The sequence below is a fragment of the Panicum virgatum genome, chromosome 7N (assembly GCF_016808335.1).
Source record: "Panicum virgatum strain AP13 chromosome 7N, P.virgatum_v5, whole genome shotgun sequence".
Lineage (NCBI taxonomy): Eukaryota > Viridiplantae > Streptophyta > Magnoliopsida > Poales > Poaceae > Panicum > Panicum virgatum.
Window position 1 is genome coordinate 46,114,961 of NC_053151.1, and position 27,943 is coordinate 46,142,903.

Consider the following 27,943-nt stretch of genomic DNA (forward strand, 5'->3'; position numbering starts at 1 on the left):
GGTTGCTAGCTTTTATGTATATGTATTTGGTGAGTTTGTAATTAGTCGGAATCTTAAAGGAAAGCTGAATGGACGAAAGAAAGTTTGTGCTGATGTGAATGGCTAGAACGATGCTGGCCAGATTTCCTTGTTTTTTGTTTGTTGGTCAGGTTGGCAAGCCATGCTGTTGTGTTTTTGCTTGCAGGCCAGGTGATCTGAGTTTTCCGCAAATACGGGCAGCCAAGAAACAATTGACGCGACAGATTCAGCGTGAACTCTTGCAGCCGAGGCTAATAAAGTTGAATGATGTTACATCACAAGCCATTTTGTTCCTAGGTCGAGATGAGCAAAAGGTTGGAACAAGACGAAACACCACGGCCCAAATGTTTTCTCGTCTGCCCCGGCGCCCCCCATCATGTATTCGCTTCCGGTGCGGCACGATTCACGGTCTCCCCCTTTTTGTTTTTGATCAACGGCGGCGGCGGCAGCAGCAGCAGAGAGCATTGAATCAGCAGCCACAGAAGGCCCACTTCCTCTGCAATCCAAAGCACGACAGGTCAGGTCAGCCCACTGCCAAGTGCCAACGCAGCCGATCATGGCCGCGCGCGTATACTGTGGAGAGAGTAATATACCTTGACGCGCTTGGGCGGCGTGTTGTCCTGGTGGCTGCCGCCGGACCTGTGCCCGCCGTCGCCGGCGCCGCCGTGGTCGGCCCTGAAGGCCGGCGGTATGCCCGCCTGCATGTGCCCGGGGCCGGACGTCTTCTTGTCGTCGCGGGCTTTCTGGAATATGACGGTGAAGCCCTCGGCCGTCGCCGGGTTCTTCACGTCCCACTCCCCGAACTTGGGCAGCGGCCGCCCCGGCTTGTCCTGCAGTTTTCAGCAAAGAGATGGAGATGAGTGCGGAGGGGAGGAAGCAAATGCATGCGACCGATCGACCATCTAGTTCGCCGGACAGGAAGAAAGAAACATGAAAATCGCCAAGGAAGGATACCGGCGCCGCCATGGCCGAGGGCGAACGGACGCGACGCCCGGCCGGCCGCCGGGGACGGTAGAGGGGGGGCGGCGGAGAAACGACGTGACCAGCAGGGGAAGCTGTGATAAAAATAGACGGGAGGGGTTTGGCGAGGAGTGGGAAGGCCCGCATTTATACAGACGAAGGTGCCGGTTCTCCTCCGAGAGAAGAGGAGATGAGCAGAGGCCGGCGGACAGCGGACTCCGTCCACGAACAGGAGCTCGAAATGTCAGAGGCTCAGACAGAGGACATGTCCGTGCCCGTTCGTTTCCTCCCCACATCTCGGGTCACTACGCTGCCTTCTTTTTTTTTTTGGTTTGTGGACTGAAAAATAGGATGCGGAATGAGTGAAAATTACGATGTTGTGGTTGAGTAATTCACTCAATAGGTAGTCACTAGGAGATGGGAAGCTTTACGTGCAGAGAACCCTGAACCGAATTTGTACCATCTATTGACCAGAGGGACACAGTGGCACAGTATCCTAGCTACAGCGCTGCAAGTTTCAAGGGAGCATCTTGCTGTTGATCACATGAACAACATACAAAAAATGAAAAATGGATATCCTTGCAACTTAGTAGATGGATCATGGTTTTTTCGATGCTCAGCTATACGGTTTGTTACATGAGCTCTGGCAGCATTTCCTGTGCACCGTAGTCTTACCAACGAAAAGCTGGAGGACATATGGAAGGCCTGTTTGGTGAACTCGGGTCTCTTTGGCAAATCAAAGGGAACATGGGCTCAAATCAAAGGGAACATGGGCTATTCGGAATAGATTTTCATCCATATTCTTATGCATCTGATGCATCTAATTCAGTTAGGGCTGAGTGTGCATGTGCAAAACATAAATGATGTTTCGAAGTATGAATCTCTAGCGTATTATATGACATCTGCCAATATCTATTATTTTTTATCTAGTAGAAACGCATTCTCTCGCGAAAATATTAGCTTGTATGGGCCAGCGCACGTACAAATATTAGACTTTTAGTATTAGTTTGTCGAACTAACCATAATAATATAGAAAAGAAAAAATTCTAAGGCCCGAAAATTTGGCGTGCCCACTGGGCCACCCTGTACAAGGCCCAGTTACGACACCCTCGTCACTCGTCACAGTCGCCGTCGGCGGCGGCGCCGTGTGGCTCGAACAGAGACTCCCCGCACCCACCAGAGCGAGCGTTTTAGCGAGGTCCCAAAGAGACTGCGAAGAGCTGCTCTAGCTTTCATGCGCCTCGAATAGAGATCAGCTTCATGCGCTTTAGCTTTCTTAACCAAGGAGGCCAATATACCCATGCTTTGAGTGCAGACTCGATGGGTAGACACCAGTCTTCTATAGGTTGTCATGCAATGTGGCCTATCTATTAAATCTTTGTAACCATCTGCATCTTCCAGCAACTTTAATTGTAGATCTTTCGACAACATCTACAAGAGACAAGGCTCGTCAATTAGACCATTACATTGGTGACAAGCACAGCTGAAATGAGAAGCAAGTAGCCACGAACACATTTACATAGTATGGTTTACCACTTTACCTCATCTGAGTCGCCAATTTCATGGGTGCATATGATCTTAAAAGCAGTCGCAAGTTTCAGAGCGCACCAATTCTTGCAGTCAATGCTGGAGACATCCTTAAGGAAGCGACCAATACGGCGCAAGGCTGGATATTCTTCCTTCTTAGCAGCATCATATTTAAACAAGGCCAATGCAGCTACAACAATCTCCTCATTTATCTGGATACAAAGAGGAGAAAATTCCGAGAATGTCATTGAAAATTTAACTCATCCCCTCAATGCCATTGAAATTTAGACCATCTTTTCAATGCCATCATTTTTAATTTCCCATCCTCCTATGCCATCGCCGTTACTTTTTGCGCAAAACGCCATCTACAACCGTTATACTGGATGCATCACATATTTTTTCCCCGTTTTTACCCTCACCTCCGTCAACTGGGGGGTGCCACGTCAGCCCCTTCCGCGCCACTGCCACCGCATCAGGCAGGGGCTACTCGGAGTCCGGACTGGGCTCGAGTTCCACCGCCCTCGTAGCTGGAACTGCCTAAAACTCACCGCGGCCGGCTGCAGGAGAGCACGGGGCCCGCCTGCGCCCCACACGATGACTGGAAGCTTGGCGCACGGAGGCCAGCTCGAGTTGAGGAGCGGCGCGCGCCGGGGCAAGCTCGGCGTACGGTTGCCATCTCGGGCGGAAGGAGCGGCGCGTGGCAGGGTGCATGCCCATGGATCGGCGCTGGGAGCGTGGCCCGCGGTGCACGGCGTGATGTGAGGACGGGCGGAGCTGTGACATCAGGGCGAGCAATGGTGCGGTGCGAGGCAAGTGCCTGGAGGCACGATGCCGTGGCGCAGTGGCAGCCATAGTGAGTGACAGGGCGGCTCGAGGCCGACGGACTGAGCTACTCATGGAGGTGGCGAAATTAAGTAGGGGTAAGCGGAGGCAAGTGGCTAGAGCTGCAGGCGGCGGGCGGCCGAGCTCAATCCTCAAGGAAGAAGATAAGGTGTGGAGAAATAATAAAAAAATAGAAGAGGATGATATGTGCGGTCTACGAATGATAGGTGGGCTCACGAATACCTATTTGTAACTGTGTGAAAAAAGTCATCCACTCCGTTAAGTTTCCTAACAGCACAGTTACAGAATAGCACTGAAAGGACTCCACTAAATGTCTCTTTTCGTAGATTTCTAGTGGCTAACAACTTACTCTTGTGGCACCAACTGGTGGCTAGAGTAATGGATATTCAGCTACAAGATCAAAGTGACACTTTTGTGTGGCCTCTGCATCAGAATGGTTTTTTTTCAGTACGATCTATGTATAGGGCAATAACAACCACTAATATAATATCTCATAATCATATTATCTGGAAACTTAAATTGCCTCTTAAGATTAAGATTTTTATGTGGTACTTGATTAAAAGGGTTACTCTCACTAAGGATAATTTAGCTAGACGGCGATGGAAATGGAGTTTAAAATGTTGTTACTATAATCTTGATGAAACAATACAACACCTTTTTTTGATTGCCACAACGCTAAATTCTTATGGAGATTGATAAGTGTTGTTTTTAATTTACCTATACCGTTAAATGTGAATCATATGTTCACTTACTGGTTAAATGGGTTGAGAAAACAACGTAAATATCAGACTTTAGTGGGAGCATGTGCAATCTTATGGGCGATCTGGCTAACACGAAATGACATTACTTTTAACTGTGCGCGAGTTTCTTCGTCTCTGCAGGTGCTGTTCAGAGGAACTTATTGGATCCGGTTTTGGGCGCTGCTGCAAAAAGAAGAGGAAAGGCCGCTGGTGTTAGAGGGGTGTCGCGCACTTGAGTGTTCTGCCATGGAAATCTTCGCTACGAATGGATGGCCTTTTATTAATCGGATTGCCTATGTCTAAGTACTTTTTAGTCTCTTTTATTTCCGCTACTCTGTTTTGTCTTGTTCGGACGCTTGTTGCTGTGTGGATTGTGGTTTTGAACAGCTATATGTATCAATCGATATAGAAGCTGTAATATGTTTAATATATATTCCCAATTCTAAAAAAAATTCGATGGCATTGAATGGATGGGTTAAATTTTCAATGGCTATGAGGGAATTGACTCTACAAAGAGTGCTGCTTCATCACCAAAGAAAATGTAAAGGCACATAGAAAAAATTGCATTCAAGGCTCTGGTCTGAAAATAAAGAATTCCAAGTGCGTCCGTGAAACTAAAGGAAAAGCAATTGCAACCGGTAAACTCACCATCTCTGGTTTGACATGAAAGCCATGATGACTCAGGAGCATCTGCGGTCCTTGACTCATAGGGACACGATCCTCTTTAGGGGGCTCTGATTTTTCCCAGGGCACCAACCTGTGCATGAGACGTTGCATGCCCCACATTACCTCCATCACAACTTCATTGTGCAGGCAATGTATTTCCCTGTAAAAGGTCAAGCACACTCAAATTTGTTCACACATATAAGCAAAATAATCAGCATATACCTTTTTATGGCAATAATCAGCATATACTCACCAAGCTTGATTCAATGATTGATTTGTATTCCTGCTTTCCAACAACCAATGTCTGCCTAGGCTTGAGCCACTTCATAATCATCTCACTAAGCTGTTTGTCGATGCCAGTCCCAACACTAATGGCACTAGACTTGTCATCAAAAGTTTAAAATTCCAAAAACCAAACAATCTGATGAAAGAAATGAATACAAATTAACAGTTCAGGGACAAAAGAAATAAATAATAAAATACCACGCAATGTCTCAGTCAGGGCAATCTAAACATATTCCCAATTCAGTATAGACAAACTGCAAGATGATAAACTGATAAACGAGGATCAATATGGGGCGACAGCCGACAGGAAACTGAGGGAATAACAAGGGGAACAATGAGAAGGGAGGACGGCCACTCACCTCAATTGCACTTCCATAATGAACGAAGTTTGCCCATATACTCTGGTGACAAGGATAAAACATAAACTTAGGTCAACATAAACAAGAAAGGAAGCAAGTACATTAGCCAAGGAAGGAAGATTGGAAGATTGAAGTACTTCTATTGCATCTGATTTGTAGAGGTAGGTCCCATGGAAACCGAAAATTGCGAAGCCAGAGGGCGTCTCAAACAGCAGCAAGACAACCCCGAAATTTTTCACAAAGTCATCACCTGCGAACATAGGAATCATAAAAAATTTAGAGACCAATCGTTCATCCAAAAAATCAAAAGAGTGGAGCCAGCCCTCGATCCGAGGCTAAAGGCTCCCTCCTAGCATGATCCACTGGATTCAAACCGCCAATAGCGTGCAAAACCGCACAACCATAACCACAATATCTGAGGGATCGGGTCTAAATTGGTTTGGTGGACGCGAAAATCGCCTCACCAAATCTCCATGTTTTCCCCACGGCAGGTATGTTGATCCACTGTTAGGGTTTCCCTTCTCATCCTAAAGTGAGCGAGATTGAGAGGGTGGTGATGGCGGATGGCGGCTCACCTACAAAGAAGCGGAGATCCTTCATAGGACCTTTGAAATCATATGGAATCACCCTCGCCGGAGAAAGATCTGTTTGGAACCGCTTCCCTGCGACGGGCGGCCGGCCGGATCCACCCGGGGGAGGCGCGTCCTGGGGGTGGAGGGCGGAGGACGACTTCCGGCGGCGGAGCATCGTGGGGGGTGTGGGGGGGGGGGGGGGGGGGGGGCGAGTACCCGGAGCAGCGGAAAGGCAAACTCTAAATCCGCGGTTTTATCGGAGGATAGGATACGTGAAAAAGCCCACGCAGGCAAAACTCAAGTGGCATAACCCCAATTTTGAGAACTCCTAGTAACATACCCCTAATTCAATTGCATAGCAAAGAAACAAAGTCTTAGCCGGTCTACAGTCCAGGATACAGAACAGATAAGCTCAAATGTATGTTTGAAGTCCAGTCTGCAACAAATGGATAACAAACTTATAAGATCAAGCTTCAAATTTGAACGAGAGGCCGCTTGCACGATAAGGAACCGAAACCGGACCAATGTGTCATGTGTGTTTGAAGTCCAGGCTGCAAATAGTGCTGATAAGATTAACGCTTAATCATTTTCATAATTGAATATTACAATGTACTCCCTCCATCTATTTTCGTAGGGCATATGAGCAAAATCAACTTTTCTGGTTATGTAGGGCGCAGCCCCTCAGAACCGCCCCATCAACCTTGGGACTACTGAGATCGAATTCTGTAATTGGTGGTGCTTGGTTCAAATCACAAGGACATTGCATGCCCTTCATGTAACACAATTGCCACGTGGCATAAGACCCACCACAGTTAACGATGGCGCAAGACTCTAGGAGCTACCTTGGTATCTGGAGTACAAGCTCATACGTCCTAGAAAAATAGATGGAGGGAGTATATGTTAGTGACCAAATGTTCCAATTATTAATTGGAAAATGTGTGCATCAAACAACACATATGACGAGCTTGAAGAATTTTGGATATCTTTAAATAATTAATGAGAAGGAAACGTATTTTAAGGGACATGCATGCATTTTCAATTCCACCACCATGCATAATTAATTTTTTATAACTTTTAGCAAACATTTTAGGAGTTCAAGTATTTTTATCACGTAAAGGATATTTATTTTTCTATGTATTTTACAAGATAATGAATGCACAAGTATGAACATGTGGACTTAGCTAGTTTGTACTGTAGCAGACCTTGGCGTTGCATCACCCCACGCCGAGTACCTGTCACGCTGGCGTTGACGTGGCAAGCCTCAGCGCGACAGGGGTAGCACGCCGAGCTCCTCATATCTCGGCGTTAGCGGGCACTACATGTGGTTATACCACAATTTGTCTTATGCTAGGCAAACAATATAAACTTTAATTATTACCCAAGCTGTTATAATTCATAATGAAACAAATCAGGTGGGGATGATCCCATCTATCCTAAAACAAACTTATATATTTGTTTTGAGTCCACCAATATTACAGTGGATATTTATACTATCTTTGTTAGTGAATTGAGTTACTGCACTTACACGTTCAGTTTTTGTTGCCTAAATTTATATCATTACTTTACACCCGTTATGTCTTATGATTCATTTGGCTGTGTATACTTTTTAGAGACTTGAAACTTGTTTCCATTATTAAAAAGATGTCTTATGAGTTATGGCTGCAGAAATGTATATGCTTGTTATCTCACTAGCTCACCGAATTTATCATCTTAGAGATCAAAAGAAATCAATGGAACTGTATGTTTGACTTTTAGTTTCGGAGGTTTATTGCACTGTAGAATGGGGAGAGATATTTTGTAGCCAGTAGGGAGTTTTTTTTTTCTTTTGTTGTCCACGAATGATGAAAAGGAAAGAGATTGCCCCCACAAATAACTACACCAACAAGTAGCGATAAAATGTAGCATGTTTGCTAGAAAAAAGTGGGCATTCATCTTAAAAAAATCAATCGCTCTGTTGAGCTAGCTATGGATGATAGTTGATACTAATTTATTATAAGAGAAAAGTACTGCTGACTGACTGATAATTGGTGACTGATGTTGATTTGTTGTATGAGAAAAATACTGTTGGCTGGCTGACAAGCCAGCTATGTATTATATTAATCAAAAAAATATTTGTATAGTCAAAGGAACATACTATAGAGTTTTCATTTCAAATTCAAATTCGAATAAAGCAAATGGGCCAACTGAGGTTCATACGTGAATACGTCGGTATCGAAAACAACATCACTTCGAACCGCCTCAAAAGTCAAAAGAATTCCGGCCCAAATCTGCCTACCGTCCCGGCCTCCGTCTCCGGGGAGTCGGCCCAAATCTGCCTACCGTCCCGGCCTCCGTCTCCGGAGAGTCGAGTCTCGACTCCCGAACAAGCTACCTCCCCGCCGAAACCCCAATCCCCATCGCCGCCGCCATGGTGAGCCCCATCCTGACTCTCCCCGCGCCGGATGGCAGCGGAGGCGCGGTCGGTGACGCCGACAAGCAGCAGCAGACGGCGCCTCCCACGCCCCTTTCCCGGCGCGAAGGTGGACCCGCCGGCGACACGCGCACTCTATCGGCATCATCCACCCTCTGCCCGACATCAGCGCCATCATCGAGAAGACCGCCGTCTTCGTCGCCAAGAACGGGCCCGAGTTCGAGCGCCGCATCATCTCCCACAACCAGGGCAACGCCAAATTCAACTTCTTCCAGCCCTCCGATCCCTACTACGCCTACTACCAGCACCGCGTCTCCGAGATCGCCGCGCCTAGCTCGACGGAGCCCCCGCCGCTGCGCCAGCGTCGGCCCCGGCGGACGGCGCCGCCGCACCTACTGATGGCGCTGCGGCGGCGGCAGATGCGAAGCCCGACCACTCCGCGCCCTTCCGCGTGGCGCCGCCTGCCAAGGTGCTGGTGCCGCCCAAGGCGGAGTTGTACACGGTGTGGCTGCCCGATGGCATCACAGGGGAGGAGTTGGACTTCATCAAGCTGACAGCGCAGTTCGTGGCCCGGAAATTGGATAACTTCCTGACGAGCCTGGCACAGCGGGAGAGCAACGACATGCAGTTCCATTTCATCAGGCCCACGCACAACATGTTCCCATTCTTCACGTCACTAACGGATGCATACTCGAGGGTGCTGAGGCAGGAAGAGGGGGTGCCTGCACTGTTAAAGGAGTTGAGGGAGGGGTCGAAGGATCTGACTATGTGCTGGAGAGATGCCTGAATCGGTTGGAGTGGGATCGGTTGCAGGAGCAGGCAAGGCAGCAGGCGGAGGATGAGATTGAGCAGGAAAGGATGCAGATGTCAATGATCGACTGGCATGATTTTGTTGTTGTTGTTGAGACAATTGAATTTGTAGAGGATGAATACGAGGGGCTTCCTGTGCCACCCACTCTGGAAGAGTTGAAGTGCCGAATTTGGGAGAGGAGGAAGCGATGGAAATGGCTGAACCAGCTAAGGAGGTTGAGATGGAAATGGATGAAGAGGAGATGCAACTTGTTGAGGAAGGAATGCGGGCAGCATGGCTTGAGGAGAATGAAGGAGCAGCGCAGGTTAAGGTGGCTGGTGATGATGAGGCTCCTATGAGGATTGCCAAAAACTACAAGAGGCCTGAGGAGAGGATCCCTGCAGAGAGGGATCGAACCATGTTTGTTGTCTTACCGGTCACTGGGGAGCTGATTCCCATCAGCGAGATGGAGGAACGCATGCACATCTCACTCATTGACCCTAAGTGCAAGGAGCAGAAAGAGAGGATGCTGGCCAAGTTTAGGAGACCACCCTTGCACTTGATGATGAGATTTCAAGGAGCATTGTTGGTCTTGCTCGCACTCGCCCTGATATTTTTGGGACCACCGAGGAGGAGGTTTCTAATGCTGTTAAGACAGAAATTGAAAAGAAAAGGAATGAGCAGCCGAAGCAGGTTATTTGGGATGGTCATTCCGGAAGCTTTGGTCGGACTGCCACTCATGCATTGTCTCAGCCTCAGGGTGGTGAGGAACAGTTTGATGTTTCAAATGCTCATGTTCCTGGTCCAGCTCCGCTTCTCCGGTGTGGCATGCAATTGCCCCGACCTCCTCAGCCACTTCCTCTTGTTAATGTTCCTCGCTTTGTTGTCCCTCCAGCACCGTATTCTGTCCCACCACCAGGTCCTCATGCCTGGAGTTCCACATATGATGCCTCACATGCATCCACCTCCACAACAGATAACAGGGCAGCTGCAGATGATCAGGATGCTAGGCCAGATGGTTCATATGCCAACCAATATTCCTCCGCCTCCTGGTCAGACTCAGTTTATGCCTGTTCCACCGTGCTCATTTCCAATGCCCTCGCCACCACACATGACACCCATGGTCAATCCTGTTGGAATCCCTCAGCCTCCAGCACCGCCTCTGCCTCCACAACCTCCTGCTGAAGAGCAGCCACCTCCACCTGATGAACCAGAACCAAAGAGGCAGAGAGCAGATGATGCTTCTCTTATCCCGGCAGAGCAGTTCCTCACTCAGCATCCGGTAATGGCACTGGCAGTCCATTTTTATTTTGTCCTTACATTACATGTTGTTCTAGTTATTTTGCTATATAGACATGTGGTATTCTAATGCAGTCTCCTGTCTGCAGGGTCCTGCTATCATCTCAGTATCTGTACCCAACCTTGATGAAGGAAATCTGCATGGCCAAGTTTTGGAGATTCACGTCCAATCACTGTCAGACACAGTAGGTAGTTTGAAGGAGCAGATTGCTGGAGAGTTGCAGCTCCCTGCTAATAAGCAGAAGTTGAGCGTGAGGACTAGTTTCCTCAAATACAACCTTTCTCTTGCTTACTACAATGTGGGTCCTGGAGTGGTGATCAATCTAACACTGAGGGAGCGTGGTAGGAGAAATAAATGGAGAAAGAAATGAAGGAGAAAGAAATGAAAGCCTTTTCAACCTCAGCACAGTGTCAGGTTAATGCTTAGAACCATTGTTCAGAGCTATCATGGAGAACCTTTTTACTGGATCTTGCCGCGGTATTTTTTGTATTATTTTATTGAGCACAATCTTTGGCGTTATATGAACGCTGTTCTTTCCTCTTATGTCAATGGTGTGAGGTTCTACCTTGACGTAGCTTGTAATATTTTACTGGAGGTTTGCTACTGGATAGCCTACCTCAACTTGCTTGGGAAAAAAGACTATGTTGTTGTTGTTGCTACTGGATACCTTGGCCAGTTGGCCACTTAAACTCTGTATCACATGTCTTCTTTAGCTTCTTCTGGTTGGTCTTAGTGTCTGCAGAGCTCCTATTTTCTGCGTTATGATTTTATCTTTCTTATGGGAGTATGTCGAGTGAATTTTTCTTTGGGGAAGTCGTGTCTTCCTCCTCCTGCTGAATGGTCTTCCAAGTTATCTGTATGTATCTGTGGGGTTTCAGCAATGGAAATACCAAGTATTGGTTGCTTTTTACAGTTCATCTGAAGAGTTGAGCGCCTTGGATGAGAAGGTAGTGGCATTCAATTACTTGACTAGCATATTTAACTTTCACATCATAAGCTGCCCCAGCCTGGTTTATGTTCATTTCAAACATTCATTGAATTCATCTATGATATATTGCATATAAACGACTGTCCCAGGTTGCTGTCACCAAGGAAAATGCTGCATGGGTCTTACATCAGACTCAGTTTATGCCTGTTCCACCGTGCTCATTTTCAATGCCCTCGCCACCACACATGACACCCATGGTCAATCCTGTTGGAATCCCTCAGCCTCCAGCACCGCCTCTGCCTCCACAACCTCCTGCTGAAGAGCAGCCACCTCCACCTGATGAACCAGAACCAAAGAGGCAGAGAGCAGATGATGCTTCTCTTATCCCGGCAGAGCAGTTCCTCACTCAGCATCCGGTAATGGCACTGGCAGTCCTTTTTTATTTTGTCCTTACATTACATGTTGTTCTAGTTATTTTGCTATATAGACATGTGGTATTCTAATGCAGTCTCCTGTCTGCAGGGTCCTGTTATCATCTCAGTATCTGTACCCAACCTTGATGAAGGAAATCTGCATGGCCAAGTTTTGGAGATTCACGTCCAATCACTGTCAGACACAGTAGGTAGTTTGAAGGAGCAGATTGCTGGAGAGTTGCTGCTCCCTGCTAATAAGCAGAAGTTGAGCGTGAGGACTAGTTTCCTCAAATACAACCTTTCTCTTGCTTACTACAATGTGGGTCCTGGAGTGGTGATCAATCTAACACTGAGGGAGCGTGGTAGGAGAAATAAATGGAGAAAGAAATGAAGGAGAAAGAAATGAAAGCCTTTTCAACCTCAGCACAGTGTCAGGTTAATGCTTAGAACCATTGTTCAGAGCTATCATGGAGAACCTTTTTACTGGATCTTGCCGCGGTATTTTTTGTATTATTTTATTGAGCACAATCTTTGGCGTTATATGAACGCTGTTCTTTCCTCTTATGTCAATGGTGTGAGGTTCTACCTTGACGTAGCTTGTAATATTTTACTGGAGGTTTGCTACTGGATAGCCTACTTCAACTTGCTTGGGAAAAAAGGCTATGTTGTTGTTGTTGCTACTGGATACCTTGGCCAGTTGGCCACTTAAACTCTGTATCACATGTCTTCTTTAGCTTCTTCTGGTTGGTCTTAGTGTCTGCAGAGCTCCTATTTTCTGCGTTATGATTTTATCTTTCTTATGGGAGTATGTCGAGTGAATTTTTCTTTGGGGAAGTCGTGTCTTCCTCCTCCTGCTGAATGGTCTTCCAAGTTATCTGTATGTATCTGTGGGGTTTCAGCAATGGAAATACCAAGTATTGGTTGCTTTTTACAGTTCATCTGAAGAGTTGAGCGCCTTGGATGAGAAGGTAGTGGCATTCAATTACTTGACTAGCATATTTAACTTTCACATCATAAGCTGCCCCAGCCTGGTTTATGTTCATTTCAAACATTCATTGAATTCATCTATGATATATTGCATATAAACGACTGTCCCAGGTTGCTGTCACCAAGGAAAATGCTGCATGGGTCTTACATCAGACTCAGTTTATGCCTGTTCCACCGTGCTCATTTCCAATGCCCTCGCCACCACACATGACACCCATGGTCAATCCTGTTGGAATCCCTCAGCCTTCAGCACCGCCTCTGCCTCCACAACCTCCTGCTAAGAGCAGCCATCTCCACCTGATGAACCAGAACCAAAGAGGCAGAGAGCAGATGATGCTTCTCTTATCCCGGCAGAGCAGTTCCTCACTCAGCATCCGGTAATGGCACTGGCAGTCCATTTTTATTTTGTCCTTACATTACATGTTGTTCTAGTTATTTTGCTATATAGACATGTGGTATTCTAATGCAGTCTCCTGTCTGCAGGGTCCTGTTATCATCTCAGTATCTGTACCCAACCTTGATGAAGGAAATCTGCATGGCCAAGTTTTGGAGATTCACGTCCAATCACTGTCAGACACAGTAGGTAGTTTGAAGGAGCAGAATGCTGGAGAGTTGCAGCTCCCTGCTAATAAGCAGAAGTTGAGCGTGAGGACTAGTTTCCTCAAATACAACCTTTCTCTTGCTTACTACAATGTGGGTCCTGGAGTGGTGATCAATCTAACACTGAGGGAGCGTGGTAGGAGAAATAAATGGAGAAAGAAATGAAGGAGAAAGAAATGAAAGCCTTTTCAACCTCAGCACAGTGTCAGGTTAATGCTTAGAACCATTGTTCAGAGCTATCATGGAGAACCTTTTTACTGGATCTTGCTGCGGTATTTTTTGTATTATTTTATTGAGCACAATCTTTGGCGTTATATGAACGCTGTTCTTTCCTCTTATGTCAATGGTGTGAGGTTCTACCTTGACGTAGCTTGTAATATTTTACTGGAGGTTTGCTACTGGATAGCCTACCTCAACTTGCTTGGGAAAAAAGGCTATGTTGTTGTTGTTGCTACTGGATACCTTGGCCAGTTGGCCACTTAAACTCTGTATCACATGTCTTCTTTAGCTTCTTCTGGTTGGTCTTAGTGTCTGCAGAGCTCCTATTTTCTGCGTTATGATTTTATCTTTCTTATGGGAGTATGTCGAGTGAATTTTTCTTTGGGGAAGTCGTGTCTTCCTCCTCCTGCTGAATGGTCTTCCAAGTTATCTGTATGTATCTGTGGGGTTTCAGCAATGGAAATACCAAGTATTGGTTGCTTTTTACAGTTCATCTGAAGAGTTGAGCGCCTTGGATGATAAGGTAGTGGCATTCAATTACTTGACTAGCATATTTAACTTTCACATCATAAGCTGCCCCAGCCTGGTTTATGTTCATTTCAAACATTCATTGAATTCATCTATGATATATTGCATATAAACGACTGTCCCAGGTTGCTGTCACCAAGGAAAATGCTGCATGGGTCTTACAATGTAATACACAGATCCTGCCTGCACTGTTTGCAAGATACTTATTGATTAGACTCCATGTGTCTGCTCCCTTGATCTGGCAATCATAGACTGTTGGAAGATAGTTCTAATCCACTAACTTGAGAAATAGAAGAACATATCATACAACTGTCATTGCTGTATATATTCTTCTCTACTACAGCAAGAACAGTGTTGAGTGTTGACACAGATGAACAGGTTGTCTTGAAAATTCTGCAGCCTGTCTACATATTTGTCAAGAAGTTGCACATATCACTTCCCTGAAGTTGTATTTTTCAACAGCATGGAACGATTTCCAGGATTCACCTCCCTTGAGGTACTAAATATCACAGGATGCCGCAAACTACTTATACCCATGGTGCATCAAAGCAAAATCTATCAGAAGTGCCTCTTTCCAAAGAATCCCAAGCTTTCCATGGCAACGCTCAAATTGAACTACCAGGGTCAAGGAAGTGGGGAAAATCAAGACTGGAGGTCTCAATCTCTATCCCAGACTGGGTTGGCTTGAAACTGATGACATTTCTCTCCTCACTGTTAGAGGAACAAGATAGCACTTCAGCTATTAATTTCCCTCCAGGTACTTGCAGAGCTACGTTTAGTGATTCAGTTTATTCTCTTAGTTTCCTCCTATGAAGTCTCCTGGCAGACATGCAAGCTGCTATTATCTTAACCACTGCGGTCTATAGTCATCATCTTCAGCACACATATGCTGCAAACACACAGTCAAAGTGTGTCTCCTTGAATTTTAATTTATTTGATTAGTGTCATTTGTGGTATCTTTGGACACTTTCACCCTGAATTACTTCAGTGCAGATTAGAGTTTAAACATATGCTTATTATAAGACTTTTCATGATTGGTTCTGCTGTTAGTTCTCTCATGCCATGATTATGCCATCACTCCTTGATCTGCAACTATGCAGTTGAGGACCATAATTTGCCAACATCTTGGTACAGTGAAAATCTTGATCCTTCACCACATTTCATTTTGATAGATTGAACCAACAGATCATTGACTGCCGAGGCTGTCTGTCATTACCTTCACACATAAGTTTTGGGGCTTATTGTCACCAAACTCATGTGCCTCATTTGTGAACGTAGTGTAAATTTACAGACCTCAATGCCTTTTGTTTTATGCTGTTTTGTGTCACGTGCTATTTTTTGAGCTAGCTGGTTGTTCAAGTTCTAGCTGGTTCAAGTTTTGACAAGTCATTTTATGAAGCTAGAGATAAACTTTTTTTTATAAAGCTAGATATAAGTTTTTTTTATATAAAGCTAGAGATAAACTGTTGGGATGCTATCTTGGAAGAGTTTGCTGATGGAATGCAGGTACATCTGCTGGGTGTTTCACTGCTTGGCTTTTCACCATTGGTGCTAATCAGTAGTCATTTAAGGTACGCTTCTCAAGAAAATTATTGAAGATGTGGTGGTGCTAATGCATTTCCATATCTTTTACTGATATCTGCAAGCTGCTCATACCAGTCTTGATGACAAGGTTCAAATACTGGAAGCTTATTCAGTTCTAAGACAGGCTTCAAAGTAAGGTGTGTCTGCACCGTGGGCCCATAAGGCCGTAACATGAAATATTTTAACTTCTAACATACCTTTCCCTCATATGGTGTTTGTCTTTCCCAACAGAACAGAACAACAAAGCTAAACTTCTTTCCTGTACCAGATGTAGTAAAGCACATGCTTTTCAATGATGACAACATCAAGTGTCACATCAACCGGTCGAACTCAGGCATGTATGTGCACAACTGCACCACCGGGCCGGAAACCGAAATCTCTGTGCTTCGGTTTCAGTATGACTGTATGAGGAAATTTCATAAAGGTGCAAGCAACAAAACAAGCTCCGAGTCAAGTCTATGGTTTTGAGTTTTGACTCTGGTTGCATGCACCAGGCAATCTTTCTAGACAAGAACCTGAAGTATCCAGGCTTACTGGTGGATCCAAAAACTTATACAGGTCAGTACAGTTTGAATTAATTTTATACTCTTTTTATCTATCAAATTTGGATAAATTTTTTACTTTTACCAGGAAATCTGGATTAATTCAGTCAAAATTTGCACATATTTCATTAAATTTTACCCATAAAATAAAATCAAAGCAGCAAGCACTGGAATCTGATGAAATTTTAAAACCTATAACATTAACCTCAAAGCATGTCTAAGCTCGGTTTCGGTTGCGGTTCGGATTCTGGCCAGGTCCTTATTTGTTATATCGTTGTCAGGCTTTGTCCTAATCATCTCCTTTTGACTTGTATACTCTGCAAAGTGGAGCTTTGGATGCCGCCATTCGGTTTTCGGTTTGGTTAGTGATTCGGGTTGTACGTCTCCTATAAATACCAGGACATCACAGTTCTTGTCTGCCTCCTCCATCCAAGCTCCAAGCAAACTCATTCCCTCCGGCGCCAAGCATCGCACTCGGCTGGCACTATACACAAATGGATGTCCTCGGCAAGATCACGCGCGCCATCTCCGACGCCCTACAGGACCCTGAGAAGCTACCAGGGGCGCTGATTCTGTGTGGTGTCCTTGAAGCCGCAGCAGCGCTCTCCCTCATCTTCTTCAGGGTGCCACGGGGAGTGTTCCACCACAACGGCGAGTCGCTCGTCTATGTGTACTACGGTGTTCTGATTGCCGTTGTGGTGTTTGGGCTTGCAGAGGTGGCTGCAGGCTTCTGGGTATCAGGGGACCTCAGTGGTCGGCGAGTCATTGGTAAGATCATCATGGGCCTTTCCATCTTGCCTCTAATTGTCGTTGCCAGCCTTGGAGGGTTTTCTTCTGCTGCGCCGAAGTAGCAGCTCCGTATAGACAGTCGCGCTCTGTCAATGTATATGTATGTTAGAACTACATGGATTACTATCTTAGCTTATGGCACTAATGTCCAGTGTTGGGTGTCTCTTCCATGTACTTAAATCACGAGTCCATTGTTGCCAGTTTCGGCTCTACGTATGTTTTGTTGTAACCTTATTTGTTTGAAATGTTACGTCATGCCTTTTTGAGGCAGATTAATATTTTCGTAATTTGTCCTTCACAGTAAAAGGAAATTGTTGTGATTTTCCGAGGTGCATGGCCAACTGGCCATTATAAGAGGGCGATTCATGTATTTCACGATTAATCAATGTCAGGATGCTATGTTGACTGTTGATACTTGATACGTAATCTTGGAAGAGTCTGCTGATGGAATTGAACATTTCATCGCAAGTTCATAGTATTCAAGGTTCATGGCACCATATCACAAGTTCTTAGTGTTCAAGGTTAGTTCATGGCACAAAAAGGATCACGATGCCAAAATAGGTTCACGGTTCATTGACCATACAGTCCATTCTTATTACACATAACTACTAGTTCACAAAAGCAGTCCAATATACAACAGTGGCTACATACTTCATTCTAGGCTGAAAAGCTTGAATTACGCGAAACTCAGCGAAAGTTCGCCGAAATTTGAAACGCTGTTTGCGTCCGCGTGCTCTGTACGATCGGACGCGCGTACAAACATACATGAGAGAAAGACCCGGCCTTGCAAACAAACCGTGAGGTGCTTCCATGGTCACAAAGTCGAGATGGTCCACACACCCACGTCGCTTTAGGGATTACTGATTAGGATTTGTTATTATCTACTGACCCATGATGGTCGACACAAACTGATTACGACATGCGGTTTGGGTCTCGGATTAAACATGTCGTAATCGGTTTGTGCGTGCGACACTTTACTAAAGCACAAGCATGTGCCTCCCTTTGATCCCCTGAGGTTGTTGATGCGAGAAGACTGCTGGAGCTGAGCCTTCTCGCATTATACGCGTACTATCGCCACCCCCCCCCTCCTTTTCTCTCTATTAAATGAGCAAATGTAAGAAGGTTACAACGAAAAAGGGTAATGATATACTCCACATAGCAGCTACTGGTGTACAAAAGCTTCGATTTAGCAGTCACTACAGGTGAGCTTCAGATACAGGCGCCCTTAACTGTGCAGAAAATGGTGAACATAGGCAGGGGAGGATCACGAGTGCTCTGTCAGCGGGAGGTGGGAACCGGGCATCCAATGGCTACGGCTGCACTGCACCTGAGCTTCAGACATTCAGTTATATTTTCGTCCACTGTTCACTTCTCCCGCTGAGAATAGGGCCCCAAGCAGAGCAAACGAGATGATTTTGGATCAGTAGACTAGAGTAATTTGAATGAATTCTGAAAGCACCGTTCAGAAATCAGACAACGTTCGTAGCTCCGTGTGGCTTGCAAAGTTCCAAGCCGGCGTTAGACGAGTTCAAGTGTTCAACAGTCATAAAAACATAGAGGCAAGAGTGCAAGACAACTACGGAAGTAACACAAAAGCTTAACTTGCTCTGCTGCAGTTTGCAGATGAAGACATGTCTTTCCTCTCGAGTTAAGAAAACAGAAAGGCAGAAATAGCAAACGGAGCAGCAGACCAGGATCATCTTTATCCTTGTTGCATGTTGCTATAACAAATGCAACAGTGCTTTTCCTATTTTATCCTGGAAAGCTTGAAATAAGCCATCTTAATGCAATTCAGGCTCGAGTTCATACTTTCATTCCGTCTCATAATATTATTCCTTATGACATATCGGCTTGCGTGGCCCTTTTCTTTTGAACCGTCCAAGTATCAAGTAATCAGTGAGCCTTCATATTTTATAGGGAAAAGTCCGGTTCACGTCCTCAAACTGTCACAAAAGTCCGATTTTCAACCTTCAACTATGGAACCGGATAACAAAGACCATCCAACTGTTAAAACCGAGTAAATTTAGCTCCTTAGGTGCTTTTGAAGGTTATTTTCCATTTTGTGAGAATTAAAAATATTTATTTTTAAACTTAAAATTCATAAGTAATTTATTTTAAGTCAAAAAATTACGAAATAGGTGTCAAAATTTAAAATGTAACCAATTTATTAGCACAATACTTGTTAGTTATTCACATTCAATTATTTATGATTGTAATATTTGGTTGTAGTTATGCATATTATTTTTAAATAACTAAGATTCAAATGGAGCAATAATGGATATGTTACATTTTTAGAATAAATTTGGTACTAGTTTCATATTTTTCTAATTTAAAATGAATTATTTTTTAATCTTTTTTAATATCTAATTAGATTTTTATTTTTTAGAAAAGCGCAAACCACTTTCAAAACCACCTAAGGGGTCAAATTTGCCTGATTTCCACAGTTGGATGGTCTATCTTGTTCCGTTTTATAGTTGAAAGTTAAAAATTGGACTTTTACAATAGTTCGAGGGTGTAGATCAGTGAAATGAGTGTAGCTCCGCCTCAGTCTCTCGAAGGTACTCATAGAGGTAAGGTTATGTACGTGCGTTTGCGAGCGTCTGCACATTTATACTGTGTTTCTAAAAAAAAGTGTCAGATTTTTTCCTTATTTTATATTGGCTTATTTGGACATGCCGTGCTAGAGCTACTGTGCTGTGCTCTAGTGGCCGCCCAGTGCTCTCCTCCATCCCCTGAACAATCCCTTGCATTTCCGTTGACCGCGATAACCTACGCTTTGCTTTTGCTCCGCCGCTGTTTCCGCCGCCGCAACGAGCCAACGATGGAGGTGGGAGACCCTCACGTGGAGGCCGCCGTGCTCTGGCTTGCGCGGACCATCCTGGAGGTCCTCTTCGCCGGCAAGATGGAGGCGTGGATTCGCCAGGTTGGGCTCACCGACGACACCGGGAGGCTCAAGTCCGAGATCGAGAGGGCGGAGGCGGTGGTCGCTGCTGTGAAGGGGAGGGCGGCGGAGAACAGGCCGCTGGCCCGGTCGCTCGGTCGCCTCAAGGAGCTGCTCTACGACGCCGATGACATGGTCGACGAGCTCGACTACTACAGGCTCCAGCACCAGGTCCAGGGAGGTATGTGTGTGGGTGTGGATGTGTCTGTTCACTGCACATCTACGCTTGTATGATGATAGTAAAAGAAAGCTTTTTGCGGACACCATTATTTTTCCCATGCTGTTTCCATTCTGTTTTGGCGCAGGGACGATTGCTTTGGATAATCAGCCCCAAGGCACGGATGTAAATGGTGGACCGCAGCTAGTTGATGGATCGAGGGACAACTCTGGCATACCAAATACTAAAAACGACCGCAAGAAACGGTCCAAGGCATGGGAGGAATTCAGCATAACAGAAGAAGATGCTGACGGAAAGCCTGTGAAAGCAGAGTGTATTCACTGTCACACGGTGGTTAGATGCGAGACTACTAAAGGGACATCAGTTCTGCACAATCATCTCAAGAGTGAGAATTGCAAGAGAAAACGTGCAGCAATTGAACAAGCGCCATTATCTTCAAGGTAGTACTACTTATCTCGAGGATCTGTGCATGCAGAATCCATATCCTTGCATTGGCGCATCTTGCAATGTGAATTGTGATTAGTTGTCGACAAAAAAAAAACTTGCATTGTTCTGAAACAGCACCCTAGGATATGCAATAGAAACAAGCTATATGTATTTTTATTTAAAACTATGACATATATAGTTCTGAACTGCGGTTATAAATCTAACAAAAAAAATGAATTACAGTTATAAACTTGCAGTAACCATCCACGATCCTTTTCCTCTTGTAGTGCTGATGATGGTGCACAAAATGGTGCCACCGTTTCGACTCATGATTCAGATAGAAGAAAAAGAATGAGAAGTGATGAGGTGTTAGTACACAACACCGCAGCTAACACTTGCCTCTGCAACAAGGCAGAAATTTGCAGTAGAATCCAACAGACGACTCATCATTTGCAAGAGGCTATCAATGATTTTCAGAACCTATATGGAACGAACTCTGTTGAAAGTTCGAATCTCAATCAGAACACAGCTGCAGATTCAAGCCGAGAAACGTCAAGTCTTGTTCAATGCAAAATGTACGGGAGAGTTGATGAGAAGAACTCCATCATAGAGCATATGAGAGGAGCCAAGCCTGACAGTGTGATTGTTCTTCCTATTGTAGGTATCGGAGGTATTGGGAAGACAGCACTAGCTCAAATCATATACAATGAAACAACTGTGAAAAGCCTGTTTGATTATAGGATATGGATTTGGGTGTCTAGCAACTTCGACGAAGTGAGACTTACAATGGAGATGCTAGACTTTGTTTCTGAAGAAAAGTGTGTAGGGATAAGCAGCTTGGCTAGACTTCAGGAGATCTTGGTGACTCATGTCACATCAAAGCGGACTCTACTTATTCTAGATGATGTCTGGGGCGACATCAATGCTTGCCGATGGAATAAACTGTTGGCTCCTTTGAAGTCTGACAAGGGTAATCTGATTATTGTGACTACTAGAAAATTGTCTATTGCAAAAAGGATGGGCACAGTCGAACCCATCGAGTTAGGTCGTTTGCAGAATGACGATTTCTGGCTGTTGTTTAAAACATGTGCAATTGGTGATAATAATGACAAAGAGCACCCAAGTCTAACCATCATTGGTCAAGAAATAGCAGAGAAATTACAGGGTAACCCATTAGCAGCAGAAACTGCAGGGATGCTTTTAAGAGAGCAGCTTACAATTGACCATTGGAGTAACATTCTAAAGAACGAAACATGGAAATCCCTGCAACTCAATGGAGGCATCATGCATGCTTTGAAAGTTAGCTACGATGAGCTGCCTTACTGCTTACAACAATGCTTCTTGTATTGTTCTATATTCCCAAAAAATTATCAGTTTCTTAGCCATGAGCTGGTCTGTACTTGGATCTCACAGGGATTTGTGAAATATAGCCATTGGACTAAAAGATTGGAGGAGATAGGGCAGAACTATCTCACTGATTTGCTGAACTCTGGCTTCTTTAAGCAAGTTGAAACTAAAGATCCCACTCTAGGTGATCAAACATTCTATGTTATGCCTCCTCTTATGCATGACTTTGCAAGGCTGGTTTCAGGAACTGAATATGCAGTCATAGATGATCTAGCAGGCAGAGATGTACTCCCAACTATACGTCATTTGTCAATTATAACTTATTTTGCGTACCATGAAGGTCAACATGGGAACATACTTCGTAATGAGAGGTTTGAAGAAAAATTGCGAAGAGTAGTTAATTCAACAAGAAAATTGAGGACATTGGTCCTAGTTGGGAAGTATGACTACTTCTTCCTCCAATCCTTGCAAGGCATATTCCAGAAGGCACAGAATCTACGGGTACTGCAAATTTCTGAAGCATATACTGATTTCGGTTATTCTGTGTGCAATTTGGTGAATTGTACTCATGTTCGATATCTAAAACTTAGGGGCAAAGAGGACAATGAAGTTTTGTCTGAAGCTCTGAGCAAATTCTACCACCTGCAAGTATTAGATATTGGCTTGGATACATATTCTACTGTACCTAATGGTATGAATAACCTTATCAGTCTACGGCATCTTGTTGCATCGAAGGCAGTGCACTCTTCAATCAGTAGCATTGGTAAAATGACTTCTCTTCAGGAACTGCATGACTTTAAAGTTAAAAATTGCACCAACTTTGAGATAGCACAGCTTCAATCCATGAGTGAGCTTGCTCAGCTTGGTGTTTCTCAGCTTGAAAAGGTTGCAACTAGAGAGCAGGCATATGGAGCAAATCTGACAGAAAAACTTCACTTAGAAAAGCTGCACTTGTCATGGGAGTATAACCAGTCACAGGATGAATATGATGGTGACATGAACTCTGAGACTTCTTTCGAGATAGTAGAAATAGGGACCAGCAAAGAGGTGCTTGAGGGTTTCGAACCACATCAGTACCTAAATCTTCTTCAGATTTCTGGGTATCGAAGTTATACCTTCCCAGATTGGCTTGCTAGCACTGTCTCAGTCACCTATCTGCAGACACTTCATTTGGAAGATTGTAGAGAATTGCAAGTACTTCCCTCACTAGAAAGGCTTCCACTTCTTACCAAGCTGAAGTTAAGGAATATGCAGAAAGTAAGGCAAGTAACAGTTCCTCCGTTGGAGGAGCTGGTGTTGATTAAGATGCCAAAGCTGGAGAGATGCTCCTGCAATTCAGTGAGGGACTTGAACTGGAGCACAAGGATACTGATGATTGAGGGATGCGGTGTATTAAAGGTATTTCCTCTGTTCGATAGCTGTGCAAAAATCATAATGGAGCAAAAGTCATGGTTGTTCGGTCTTAGCGAGCTTACCATCCATGACTGTCCTAATCTAATAATATCACATACTCTACCACCTTCAAGTAGTGTTTGTAGATTATCCATCGCTAGAGTTTCAACACTTCCAGAGATGAAGGGATCAACCAATGGAAAATTGACAATTAGGGGGCATTACAACCGTGGATGGGATATTTTGTTCAGATGTCCTGATAAGCCAACGAAACTGGATGACAACTTTTTGTCAATCCATAATCTCAGGGCCTTAACTAGCTTGCATCTAGAAAATTGTGTCGACCTTTTCTCTCCAGATATTCTGCCAGAGCATGCACGTGAAGACATGGCAGATGTGAAATTCAATGTCCTCCCATCTCTCAAGCATCTAGATATTTTTTGTTGTGGAATATCTGGGAAGTGGCTATCTGTGATGCTGCGACATGCACCGGCCCTAGAGGAATTGGATTTGCAGCTTTGTAACCAGATATCAGGACTGTCGATAGAAGAGACAGAGAGCAGTTCATTAAACCACACCACAACTCCACGGGCTTCATCAGCTAGTAATCCAGAAGACACATTACCTAGCTCAACACCAGAGGGACTCCTGCGCATTCCGTCAAATCTCATCCCCTCTCTCAAGAAAATAATTATTATGTGCTGCGATGAGCTAACATTTCAGGGGGAGGATGGCTTCTCTGGATTCACCTCCCTTGAAAAGCTAACAATTCGGGGATGCCCCAAGCTGATCCCATCTTTGGTGCACAAATACGAAAACAAGGACCAGCGAAACGGAAGATGGCTTCTCCCGCATTCACTTGTCGAACTTGAGATCAGCGGTTCCCCAGAAACGCTGCAGCCCTGCTTCCTAGAAGTTCGCAACTGCCTCAAAAAGTTAGAAATAGCCTACAGCTCAAGTTTGGAATTGCTACAGCTGCGTTCCTGCACAGCACTGGAGGAGTTGATGGTTAATGGTTGTGAATCGCTCGCGGCACTGGAGGGAAATTTCGCATGCCTCAAGGAATTAGTGCTGGAGGACAACTCAGGGTTGGAATCGCTACAACTATGTACCTGTACAACACTGGAAGGCTTGATGATCAAAGATTGTGCATCACTTTCCATGCTAGAGGGTAATTTCACCTGCCTCCGGAAATTACAACTGCAGGGCAACCCAAATCTGAAATCAGTACAGCTGCGTTTGTGCACAGCACTGGAAGAATTGCTGACTGTCGATTGTGAATCGCTTGACACACTAGAGGACTTCCGGTCCCTCAGAGGTCTCAGGTATTTGGACATATTCCGCTGCCCTGGCTTATCTCATTATCTGGAGGGCCTGTCTAGTCAGGGCTATGAGGTGTGCGCTGGACTGGAAAGGCTTCGCACCGATGATTACTCTTTACTTGCCATGTCTTCTGCAAGTACCTCACCTCCCTTCGACGCCTAGAGTTTAGCGATGCTGAGGGGGAAGTGACAAGATTAACAGATGAGCAAGAGAGTGCGCTTCAGCTCCTCACGTCCCTGCAGGAGCTCCGATTTGGGTATTGCGGCAACCTTGCACATCTTCCTGTGGGTCTGCACAGCCTTCCCTACCTCAAGAGGTTGGAGATCATTGATTGCGAAGGTATCTTAAGGCTGCCAATAATGGGCCTCCCACCTTCGCTGGAAGAACTGGTGATCAAGCGTTGCCCCGAGGAGCTAACTGAGCAGTGCAGAAAGGTAGCAACAACAAGAAGCAAGCCAAGGGTCAAAATTGATTGGACATATGTGAACTGATTAAGACTGACAGCAAGAGGTTCGGGGAGTGCGACGTTGCCTTCATCAACATTGGCTCCACCATCATCCGAGTTGGAAGCGTTGAGTCTTGTCTCCGGCGCCATGGCTGATATTTCTTTCTCTGCTAGAACTTGAGTTTTGTAGCGGGCGCGCCTAGAATACGCATTAAACTCTGAATTGTACAAGGCTGAAACCTTGAGAATGCTTTGTTCCGCTGGAATAAAGTGGGGAGACCTTTTCTCTAACAAAATATGTGAACTGATTACTGGGTGGTAAGCAGACTTGTCTACCGGCACGGCGGGTCTCACTTTGTTGCCTTCTATGGTATACCTCTTCCATTAATCATGTTATCTTCGGGTTTTACATTCCTTGATGTCTCGTGAAAGTAAGCCATCACTTTGCAGGTATTCAAGCTTCTGTACGTTTGTCTACTGCAATTGACCGTCTTCCGGATTATTATCATGCAACTACATGTTGTTCAAGAAACCGTTCACTCGTCCCCTTCCCTTTGGGATCACTTGTCGCAGGGCTCATGTTTGCCAGACAGAGGCCAGAGGTGTGGTTCTTTCTTACCCCGAAGCATAAAAAACTGAATTTCTCGTGGCATGTCCCACAAGGGTTTTATTTCGCTTATGAACCTTGTCCTCACGGGTTCATATTGCTGAATGCTAATTTTGTTCACAGTTATTCATCTCATCATGCAAACTGAGAACCCAAGACCTTATTATTTCTATTTTATTGACTACACACAGAAGGGATCTTTGTCCATAAAAAATGCGGCGTGAGTATGAAAAAGGCACCCTCCAGCTCTCAACCTTTCTTGTGTGATTAACCAATACTAGTCTATCAACCCGTGCTCCCGCACGGGCTAATTAGAATTAATATAAGAATGAGGTTAATAATTATAATTATCTATCTTACACCCTTTCGTCTATTAAATATTCTAACACATACTCTAAAATATATATTTATCATGATCTAGTTACAATAGATTTCATTTTGCATCACACCTCCATATGTATTCAATATATGTTTAGTTGAACTATTTGTTTGTGAATTGATATTCTTATCTCTTCCATCATACATTAATATATGGTGACATATATCGCGGGTAGTATTTTTATATAAATAATAATATAAATAATATATTAATAATGATAGAAATGGTAATTTAGAATTTTATATTGGTGTACTTTAATATATTATTATAATTATATAATTTAGATTTAGATTTATGAGTAATTTAACTTGTAATAATAATGACATAATTGGATAATTTATATGCAAATTTAGGGGGGTATTTGTATTATTTTTATAATGGCATAGGTGGGTAATTTACCCAAAAATTAGGGAGTTACTTTAGATTTTTATAATGTCAGAGGTGGATAATTTAGATACATATTTAAGGAGTTAGTCTAGTCTATTTTCATAATGGCAGGAAACGTAACAACTCCGATGGTTATTATAATTAGAGTTGTTGGATTGATGGCTAGATGTTTCTGATTTTTGCGAGAATTTATAGAATTTATCTATTTTTTCAGAGTGTTCACCTAGGATTCTAGGTGGCTTCAAATGGAGGCTACAAAGAAATCTCCAATTAGTAATGGTAGGATGATGGGATGGAGCAAACTCATATTGCTCTGCCAGAAATCAGCTGGGCTGCCTGGGTTTGGTAAGGGGGAAAATAGGAAATCAGCCTGAGCTAGTGAGCATACAGCTAGACAGCTAGTCTGTGAAAATTTGAACATCTGTGTGGGATATGCCACCTTAATAGTTATGAGTGCATTTTGTCTTATTCTGGGGTGACCACATACTGACTGTGGAACTTTTCTTGTTCAATCTGCTGGGATGTTACTTGTCCAGTGCCATAGTTATGCCAATATTGAAAACTTTGAAGGTTGTACGGAGCTTGATCCATCACCACCTCGTTGCAGAGAGGTTGTCTGTCTTTGCCTGTACAGACAAGCTTTATGCCTTCAAGCTCCTGTGCCTACTCGGTTCCTGCAGTGTAAGTTTACATACCTTGAACCCTGCTGTTTGTGTGTGGTTCTGGAGCATGCGCTATCTGGTGAGGGATCTGGTTGGTCTATTACTCTATTTTGCACAGACACATTTTGATTAGGCACGTACTCCGTATTAATTTCATCAATGTCAGAATGCTGTGTTGACTGTTGGTATGTAGCTTTGGAAGAGTCTGCTGATGGAACCGAAGTGCATCCTCGCCTCCCATTGGGGCAAATCAACAGACATTCGGGTGTCGCTTCTCATCAAATTATTTCAGGTGTAATGGAGCTACTACTAGAGAGAGAGAGAGAGAAAAAAAAATGGCGCACCTACTCAGAAGATAAAATGACCGGGGCTTGCAAGTTGCAAATGAGGTGCGTGCCGGCCATTGTCACAAAGTCGAGTTGGTCCATACATCCATGGCCAGGGTTGCCAGCGATGAGATACGGTCTACGGACATGTCAGATTCTATCACACAAACACCCTTCTCTCACTGACAAGTTGGGTCCTGTTTGTGCCACTAACGTGTGGATCAAGGTGGCAACCCTGAACCGACAAATTTATCGCTGAATATCCATGCGACGAAAACCGTGCCTTGGTGCGGTTTAAGTCTCGGATTAAAGATGTCCTAATCACGTCGCCGTCTGTGTTACATAAGTGATGCAAGTATCTGGCCTCCCTTTGACCGCAGGGGTCCTTGACGTGGAAAGGATGAAGACAGTGTTCGGATTTTGGTTAAGTCTTCGGTTTTTCGGTTGTTATACGTGCCAGCATAGAACCC

The 27,943-nt window shown here is 44.5% G+C and overlaps 5 protein-coding genes and 2 pseudogenes across 7 annotated transcripts; 5 read left to right on the forward strand and 2 right to left on the reverse strand.

Annotated features, from left to right (window-relative positions):
* Nucleotides 1–145: 145 nt before the first annotated feature.
* On the reverse strand, nucleotides 146–1,080 carry LOC120683192 (protein NOI4-like). The gene is made up of 3 exons (XM_039965219.1): nucleotides 973–1,080; nucleotides 612–848; nucleotides 146–514 (listed from the first exon to the last, which is right to left on the reverse strand). Exons 1-3 carry the CDS (start codon nucleotides 982–984, stop codon nucleotides 488–490), a joined length of 276 nt encoding a protein of 91 aa, XP_039821153.1. The 5' UTR covers nucleotides 985–1,080; the 3' UTR covers nucleotides 146–487.
* An 878-nt stretch (nucleotides 1,081–1,958) lies between these two features.
* Nucleotides 1,959–6,154, reverse strand: LOC120683191 (annotated as a pseudogene).
* Nucleotides 6,155–7,543: 1,389 nt separating this feature from the next.
* Nucleotides 7,544–11,380, forward strand: LOC120681328 (annotated as a pseudogene).
* On the forward strand, nucleotides 10,991–12,742 carry LOC120681329 (probable splicing factor 3A subunit 1). Its single transcript, XM_039962831.1, has 4 exons — nucleotides 10,991–11,065; nucleotides 11,349–11,417; nucleotides 11,548–11,814; nucleotides 11,921–12,742. The coding sequence occupies exons 1-4, from the start codon at nucleotides 10,991–10,993 to the stop codon at nucleotides 12,200–12,202; spliced, it is 693 nt and encodes a 230-aa protein (XP_039818765.1). The 3' UTR covers nucleotides 12,203–12,742.
* Nucleotides 12,743–12,935: 193 nt separating this feature from the next.
* On the forward strand, nucleotides 12,936–13,925 carry LOC120681330 (probable splicing factor 3A subunit 1). The gene is made up of 3 exons (XM_039962833.1): nucleotides 12,936–13,017; nucleotides 13,081–13,175; nucleotides 13,282–13,925. The coding sequence occupies exons 1-3, from the start codon at nucleotides 12,936–12,938 to the stop codon at nucleotides 13,561–13,563; spliced, it is 459 nt and encodes a 152-aa protein (XP_039818767.1). The 3' UTR covers nucleotides 13,564–13,925.
* A 271-nt stretch (nucleotides 13,926–14,196) lies between these two features.
* On the forward strand, nucleotides 14,197–17,272 carry LOC120683004. The gene is made up of 2 exons (XM_039965018.1): nucleotides 14,197–16,287; nucleotides 16,671–17,272. The coding sequence occupies exons 1-2, from the start codon at nucleotides 16,188–16,190 to the stop codon at nucleotides 17,120–17,122; spliced, it is 552 nt and encodes a 183-aa protein (XP_039820952.1). The 5' UTR covers nucleotides 14,197–16,187; the 3' UTR covers nucleotides 17,123–17,272.
* Nucleotides 17,273–19,748: 2,476 nt separating this feature from the next.
* LOC120680737 (disease resistance protein RGA2-like) lies at nucleotides 19,749–27,138 on the forward strand. 3 transcript variants are annotated; one of them, XM_039962263.1, is made up of 5 exons: nucleotides 19,749–20,182; nucleotides 20,307–20,619; nucleotides 20,893–25,482; nucleotides 25,563–25,714; nucleotides 26,700–27,138. In XM_039962263.1, the coding sequence occupies exons 1-3, from the start codon at nucleotides 19,882–19,884 to the stop codon at nucleotides 24,827–24,829; spliced, it is 4,551 nt and encodes a 1,516-aa protein (XP_039818197.1). In that variant the 5' UTR covers nucleotides 19,749–19,881; the 3' UTR covers nucleotides 24,830–25,482; nucleotides 25,563–25,714; nucleotides 26,700–27,138. The 3 variants fall into 3 exon arrangements, with proteins under 3 accessions (XP_039818197.1, XP_039818198.1, XP_039818196.1); XM_039962264.1 differs by lacking the exon at nucleotides 26,700–27,138 and adding an exon at nucleotides 25,843–26,078; XM_039962262.1 differs by lacking the exon at nucleotides 26,700–27,138 and having other exon boundaries at nucleotides 25,563–25,905.
* The last annotated feature ends 805 nt before the right edge of the window (nucleotides 27,139–27,943 follow it).

Bases quoted from the DNA above. Each gene is read 5' to 3' on its own strand.
- LOC120683192 (XM_039965219.1), bottom strand. The intron at 515-611 runs GTATATTACTCT...TTTGGATTGCAG, and splicing joins CGCCGCCCAAGCGCGTCAAG to AGGAAGTGGGCCTTCTGTGG.
- LOC120681329 (XM_039962831.1), top strand. From the start codon at position 10,991: ATGAACGCTGTTCTTTCCTCTTATGTCAATGGTGTGAGGTTCTACCTT. The intron at 11,418-11,547 runs GTAGTGGCATTC...CGACTGTCCCAG, and splicing joins TGAGCGCCTTGGATGAGAAG to GTTGCTGTCACCAAGGAAAA. The intron at 11,815-11,920 runs GTAATGGCACTG...TCCTGTCTGCAG, and splicing joins AGTTCCTCACTCAGCATCCG to GGTCCTGTTATCATCTCAGT.
- LOC120681330 (XM_039962833.1), top strand. From the start codon at position 12,936: ATGGGTCTTACATCAGACTCAGTTTATGCCTGTTCCACCGTGCTCATT. The intron at 13,018-13,080 runs GTCAATCCTGTT...CCTCCTGCTAAG, and splicing joins CACCACACATGACACCCATG to AGCAGCCATCTCCACCTGAT. The intron at 13,176-13,281 runs GTAATGGCACTG...TCCTGTCTGCAG, and splicing joins AGTTCCTCACTCAGCATCCG to GGTCCTGTTATCATCTCAGT.
- LOC120683004 (XM_039965018.1), top strand. From the start codon at position 16,188: ATGGTTTTGAGTTTTGACTCTGGTTGCATGCACCAGGCAATCTTTCTA. The intron at 16,288-16,670 runs GTCAGTACAGTT...TATAAATACCAG, and splicing joins GGATCCAAAAACTTATACAG to GACATCACAGTTCTTGTCTG.
- LOC120680737 (XM_039962263.1), top strand. From the start codon at position 19,882: ATGGAGGTGGGAGACCCTCACGTGGAGGCCGCCGTGCTCTGGCTTGCG. The intron at 20,183-20,306 runs GTATGTGTGTGG...GTTTTGGCGCAG, and splicing joins CCAGCACCAGGTCCAGGGAG to GGACGATTGCTTTGGATAAT. The intron at 20,620-20,892 runs GTAGTACTACTT...TTCCTCTTGTAG, and splicing joins CAAGCGCCATTATCTTCAAG to TGCTGATGATGGTGCACAAA.